A 7024-nucleotide genomic window follows, 5' to 3' on the forward strand; every position below is an offset into this window, starting at 1 on the left:
ATCTGTGGGAATACTCCTATGAGTAGGTGCTCAAGCAGAGCCCAAGTATTTTAGTGCTAAATACTTATCATCCTTATATGCATCTATTTAATGTTAGGGTACTGTATGGGGGTTTTTTCATGTCTTTCTTACATTGCTAAAAAGAAGGCAATTCTGACCATTCTGTATGCTTTTACTTTTTCATATTTTAACAGAAGGATGCCTGAACCTCAGATAATATGTTTATCATTACTGACATAAAAACCTCAATCCTGCTTCCAGAAAATCAATGGTTGCTTTGTTCCTACAAGAAATAATGTTAGTAACAAAGATTGCTAATAAAAGTAAATACCATATTCATTAGGTTTCTCAATGTTTAAAGGCAAAGCGGTGTTAGGAAATACTTTATCTTAAACAACAGTATTATGCACAATTCTAGACAAACTGTTACTCAACAAAACCTAAAAGAAGCTATGAAAACATCTTTATGGGACAGCAAATTTTGCTACATGAAAATTACTGGGGCTTTGACAGGCTTTTTTCAAATTCATTTCTTACACCAACCCTGTCACTCAAATCCTACACCGCAATTGCACAAATTAAAGGCTGGGATCTTGAAGACAGAGTGCATCCAGAACAGCTAATCTTTAAAACTGGACACTTCGGGAAGGTCCCCACTTTCTGCTGCATTCATTCCTAAACTCCCTTCTAGCAGAAACTGTCATGTTTCTGAATCCTTGTAGCAACCGACAAGATAAAGAGCCTAGTGTCATCCCTCATCTACTTCACTTTGCAAGTTTATCTCTGCACTTGTCCATATAATTACCCCCTGCAGATTTCAACTTTAATTCAGATTTGCATTACACTTGTTGAACAGGCCTCAAGAACAGACAAAGCCTCATTAGTAGCCTGCAAAAGTGAGCCTTACAAGCTAAAACCTTGGTTTAAATACCAAAGGGAAAACGCAGCCACTGAGACAGTGTTTATATCCTCTCAACCACGCCCTTGAAATTTTGGCAGTAAATTAGCCAAAGGATGGTCTTAATCACTCATTGATCTCTCTCAGTTGGGAAGGAACAGCCATAACTACAAGTTTTTGCAGGGTGTGGCAGGAGATAGTTGAATACATAAAACCAAAGACTGCATGCCTCGCAAGTCAGAACAAAGCAGAGATGTGCTAGGAATTCAGGATTTTCTTATGCCCATAAGGTTCCTGCAGACTGGAGATAAACACAAATCCCACCTCCCACACAAAAAGGAATAGTGCTCAAACCTAGAGTAACACAGCATTAAGAAGAAACTAATAACTAATGATGTCAAAGCCTCTCAGTTTAAAGATTTCCAAAGCAATCTCAAAGAAAAGCAAGGAAAAGAAAACTTGTGGACTCAGTCAACATATTTTTCAATCCAATTATATAGTAAATGGACCAGCAGACAAGGCCTCAGTTCTAAAAAGGTGAGGAAGAAGAAGGATGGTGCAAAATGCTTTCATACATTTGAACATTCTTAGGATATAAGAGAGCAGGCAACTTAGAAAACATTCCTTGTAAGCTGTGTGGGATCAGCGCAGTTTTCTGGAGGCTTTGCTTCATCCTACAACTCAGCTTTGCCTGTTTGGGCAGGATTGGCGTTACTGCTGCCTTCTTCGGTGTTGCTCTTGTCTGCTGGCTTGAAAGATAATGAAGCAGAGTTTGTGCAGTATCGTTTGCCAGTTGGGCGAGGTCCGTCATCAAAAATATGCCCCAAGTGAGCACCACACTGAAACAAAATACAATAGAGTATCACTGTGTCTCTGTGCAGCTCAATGGTATCACTGTACTGTTAAGCAATGACTAGCAGCTGTTTGCAGGGAAGCACATTGGTGCCTACATCACTCTTTAAAATTTATTTGCAAGAGTGATCCAGGAAGATGATCTTCTGAGATACCACAGATGTGCGAGACTACAAGCCCAAATTTCCTGGGTGTTTCCCATCATGCCACCACATATGCTTGGTTGGACGACTATCTCTGAGAAGCTGCCTGTCCCTGCAATGATCTCATAGCAGGAGCTCAGTTAAAAACAGGCTGGTGAGAGCAGCACTGCCCACGTTTCACTTACTGCTGCAAGGATGTCTGTCGAAGACAAGGACAGCCTGAGCTCTGGGCTCTCCTGCAGCTATCTGCTATGCCCCTGGGTAAAAAAAGATTAAACCTCTTGGTGATCTTGGTAAGGACCTAAAGAAGTGAAGATATTCTTTGGAGTGTGCCCTCATACTCTTTTTCACCTCTTTCTACAACCTGGCACTCTTCTGAGCATCAGGGTCCTTCTGGGTGCATCTCTGCCCCTTGTCCTTGGAGGAGATGGATGGAACTCATCCAACTCATCTCATCATAATTTCTTAAGTATATGGGAGATAGGCAGAGATGACTGAAAAAGACCTGTAGTGAAGATATATAAAATATTTGTGAATGAATAATCTTTAGCTGGAAGTAATTATAAATTATGCTGAATTTTTCTTTATGCACAAAATATGAAACTACAAATGATCTGTTGACACTTTCGTTCCATATGAATCAGACCCAGACACTTGCAGTGGTACTCAGGGTGATCGCTACTGCTCCTCTCCCGTAAGAAAGGTAACAATCGTTTGCTTTACAGAAGAGTATAATACTTTGAAGAAACTAATTCTGTTGGTCCTTATTCAAAAATTATTACTATCACTGCACATTATGGCCGACAACTTATCTGGATAAGAACTTTTTGTAATTAGTCACTTAAATGCCACATGTTCATTTTTATTACAGCCTGCCATGAGAAATAAAAAAAATAAAACTTTGCACTGGAGAAATATTTATCTTAAACAGTAAAGTCATGCTGCTTTACCGAAGAGCCTCAACCTTTCAAGTCAATAGCTGATCTCAGTGAGAGCTGGAATGATGTAACTGAGATCACAGAGCTGCTCATGGGCTCGTAGTCAGACAGCAAAGATTAAAGACTGTGAATTATTCTTAACATTTAATTAATTCACACTATACATAGAGGCAATAGTGATTATTCCAAACTGTGAATGAGTTAGTGATGGCAAATCTCTACCCTGCAGTTAATGTGTTACTAATGTGCTCCTGCTGTTAAGGCCTTTAATTCACAAAAGCCGCAGTAAGGGTGTCTGTAGAAGCAGGTAAAGTCTTGCTTTCAGGCTAAACTCCCTCACCCGACTGAAAGGCAGGGGGATGCTCTCACACCAGCTAGGTGGGACAGAAACCCTTCTCGTTTAATGACAGGTGAAACAATAATCTTCACTGCCTCAGGGATCAGGGCAGGTAGGGATGTGAAGCTTCAGTGCTCCCACCTGTTGGTCCCACCCACACAGACACATCCCAGGGCAGGCTCCCTGCTCCTGGAGAAGTCAATGAGACAGCCATGGCACTCCAGCAAGGACCTCAATAACAAATGAGGGCTTCTAGCTCATGGTATCAGCAGGATCAGCTCCCAGAGGCAATGGAAAAAGGCATGGATGATTTGGGTTAAGCAGCAGCAGCTCAGCTTTTAAGGAAGGAAGATAAAACAGGGCAAATAAGGAAAAGGCAAAGAAAAGCTGAATGAACCTAGAGAAAACAAAGCTTCACATATTGTTCCTGAAAGACTGCTGTCTTGCCACCCGTTCCTCCATTCTCCACTGCTTATTTTATTTTGTTTTCCTTTATATTGAAGGCCAGGTTTTTAGGCAGTTTGGGCAGAAAATCTAAGCTATTTCTCAGAGTGGGGTATCTAACAATGAGGCATTTCACCTGACTATACAGCTTTCCATACCCTGGGAAAAAAAATCTAAAAAACCTAAGTGTCCCAGAGAGAGTATTTTTCTAAATGCTCAGCATCCTAATTAAATCATCTCATCTCAACTAAGAATGCTTCAAAACCTCCTGTCTGGAAGTGTTAAACAGATTTTTTCCAGACTAACATTTAACAAAAGATAAATCATTCCCTCTCTACTGGACAGAAACAGAACAAGAGAAACTGTAGAGAGAAATGGTCTGTAGGAGTAATATACTCACATACAGACTACAAAGACAATCTATCAAAAGGGTTTTCCTCACAAAACCTGAGAAGCTGTGTGAGAGTCCAAGGCAGTTTCATTACACCTTCTTGTGATGGCAGAATCACACCAGGATTGAATTACTGCAAAATCTGTTACCTTTTGAGATTACCCCTTACCAAAATTTATGTGGCGATTCTCTGTGTAGAGGACTCTATAACTCATATGCCCTAAACAGAAATGTAATTCAATGCTTTGTATCACAGTATAAGAAACCTGGCCCTCAGCTGAGAGCACAAAGGATGAATTGACTTTACTGTCTGCCCCACATATAATAGGAGCTGACCATTTTTCTAGGATGCATATACATGTCTGCAAAGCCTCTGAAAAAGAAAAAATTATCTGTTGCAGCCTTGCACATAAATATATTGGGCAGAATGCTCTGGGACAGTGAAATGGTTAAAGCATTTGAAGGACGTGCCTGGGAGCAGGAAAGGGGGTTCAGTGCCAACCATCAGTATGCTTGGCTCTCCCAAGCCTCCTGTTCTAATATGCTGCTGGGAGGCATGAAAAGCAGCTTGCAGTCATCTGCTGTGGCCAAATCCAAGCTATCAGTGTGCAAACGGTACTTGTGTAACTATGCAATTTTATTGATTTGCACAGGTACAAATAGTAGCTAGGAAGACCACAGGGGAAGGGACTCTTAATCAGGAAAGAGGTAAAAAAGAGAGATGCAACCAGTTTTATAGTATTCCTCAAATGCGTATGTATTAACTTCTACCTGTCACTAATCACTGACCTTTTAAATACATCCAGGGTGACATGCTTCCAAAAAACTGTGAAAGTTATTCCTAGGATAATCCTATGGATGTATTTGATTAATATTACAGCAATTTCCCGCCAGTGTTTGCTTTCTATAATGGAGAACATTAAAAGATATTTTTTTATTCTCTTGGACAGGTGGAAGAACTTTAAAACCAAAATCAACTACTTTTTCATCTGTAAAAGATTAATAAGGTTTTGAGTGTGGGAGAGGCCCTTCAGTTCTACCAGGCCTGCCATATCAATCCTTTCCAGGTTGCAGTAAAACTGCATTTTTTTTGCAGCTGCGTGTGTGATTCACACTCCTAGGGCCCTGAGGAAGGGAGGAAATGGTTTTGTTATAGATACAAAATGCAGAAGTACTAACTGTGCTGAGTTCTGGCTGCAAAGATGTTCACCACTCCTCAAGCTACTTCCTTGTGTGACTTGATCATCTGTGGGGTTATTGCCCTGAGAAGCTGGAATAGCTGGTAGGAAGTTGCCATTGGATTATATAGGAACCTTAGTCATATTTTTTCCTTCAAATTCAGGTTTTGGTTTTGCTTTGATTTTATGGTGTCTGCATGTGACTGCTGCTAATACTGCTGGTCTCAGGTCTGTTAACACTATTTTGTTTGGCGACAGGTAAATGACATTCCCAGATTCCTTGGCCTGACCACAGGCTGCTTTGGGCTTTTCCAGGAGCTCTGGCCATCTCATGAAGTGTGTCAGCAGATACAGGCTCAGCAGGCTGGCAGTATGCTGATTTTAGCACAATTCAGGCCCGCCAAGCAGAGCTAAAGAAACTGGATTGCATTTTTGATTATGCCAGTAACCACTGGTGAAGCATGAGTTTCCCAATCTGCAGTCCCATTGCTACCTTGCTAGGGAATTTAGGGAAATGGATGTTCCCATGAAGTCCTGAATAGCATATAATCAATGTAAAAAATACAGAATTATGTAGTACACATGATATACTAGCAGACAAGCTAATTTGACCATTGACTGGGCCAAGCACCCTATGCAGACTGAAGTTAATGGATCCTCTTGAGGAGTTTCTTAACTCACTCTGAGCATTATATATGAGGACTGACTAGTAAAGATGTATATTGTCAGGGATGAAATCAGTTACCCCTCCAACAATACCATCTGAAAAGAGAACAGCAAATTATCACTGCGCAGATGAAGCTGCTGCTTCTCTCAGGAGTTTGAGCATGTGGAGCTAGAGGAATGCTAGCTGCTGGGTACATCTGCTGAACACCACTGCAGCAGCTTCTCTCTTTGCTAGGTAATGATTATGCCATTCCCTTCACAAAAAAGGAGGGCAGCACAAAGGATAAGAGAAAGTAGAACAAGACAGATAACGGAAAATTTGGCCATGTTTTGAATGACTACTGAATTCATTATTACAGCAGATGGTATTGTTTGAGGCAGCCATTAGGACTGTACTGGAAATGAGTGTTAGAAGTGAGTTAGCACAGCTGCACAGTAATGTAGAGTGATGGAATCAGCACACAGACAGTCGCTCCACTGCTTTTGACTTCTCTCAAGTGCTCACGTGTGGAGTCAGTTGGCCAGGCTCAAGCTCAAGAGCTCCTTAGAAGGGACCCTCTTCGGGAAGACAATTTTTGTAAACTCAGCACCGAGTCCAACCATTTACATATGCTCTGTTAAATCTCACATGAGACAATGTGCATTCCAACAAGCCCTTTGTGCCTTCAGCCTGATCCACCCAGCTGTTAGACCTACGACCCATTGTGCTCTCTCACAACAATTGCTATTTAATAGAACTGAAAGGTTTGCAAATCTCAAGGAAAGTACAGCACGTTGTAATGATTTTTGCAGCCTTTGCCATCGGAATGGTCTGTGTGTGCTATAAACTAACCTGACTGCAGGATATTTCAATCCGATGCATCCCATAGGAGAAATCATCATTGAAAGTAATTGCATCGGGACTGATCACATCATAAAAGGAAGGCCAACCTGGAAAAGAGGAACAAGATAGGTAAAAAAAAGAGGGTGTCTTTGTGGCAGATAGCATTGTAAAAAGCAGGACAAAATCACACTCTGAAAAATGTTTATTTCACTCCATAGCCTGGAAATAAATGAAATGGAGATTTTTTTATCCTAAATCATTTAGGTACTTTGGAAAACTCTCCCTCTAAATACAAAGTTGTTTACAGGAATGGACTAAGCTGCCACTAGCTGCCCATCTTCCATCTCAACAGGC

General features: G+C 41.0%; 1 protein-coding gene across 1 annotated transcript in view; it reads right to left on the bottom strand.

Moving 5' to 3' along the window:
* Nucleotides 1-1572: 1572 nt before the first annotated feature.
* LOC103800765 (methionine-R-sulfoxide reductase B3-like) overlaps nt 1573-7024 on the bottom strand; it is a 6091-nt gene continuing 639 nt past the window's right edge. Inside the window, exons 2-3 of the mRNA XM_009073147.1 lie at nt 6680-6777; nt 1573-1737 (exon numbers count right to left, since the gene is read on the bottom strand). Coding sequence (XP_009071395.1) covers nt 1573-1737; nt 6680-6777 — 263 coding nt within the window. The remainder of the gene's footprint in view (nt 1738-6679; nt 6778-7024) is intronic.

This window comes from Acanthisitta chloris, unplaced genomic scaffold, assembly GCF_000695815.1.
Source record: "Acanthisitta chloris isolate BGI_N310 unplaced genomic scaffold, ASM69581v1 scaffold18304, whole genome shotgun sequence".
NCBI lineage: Eukaryota > Metazoa > Chordata > Aves > Passeriformes > Acanthisittidae > Acanthisitta > Acanthisitta chloris.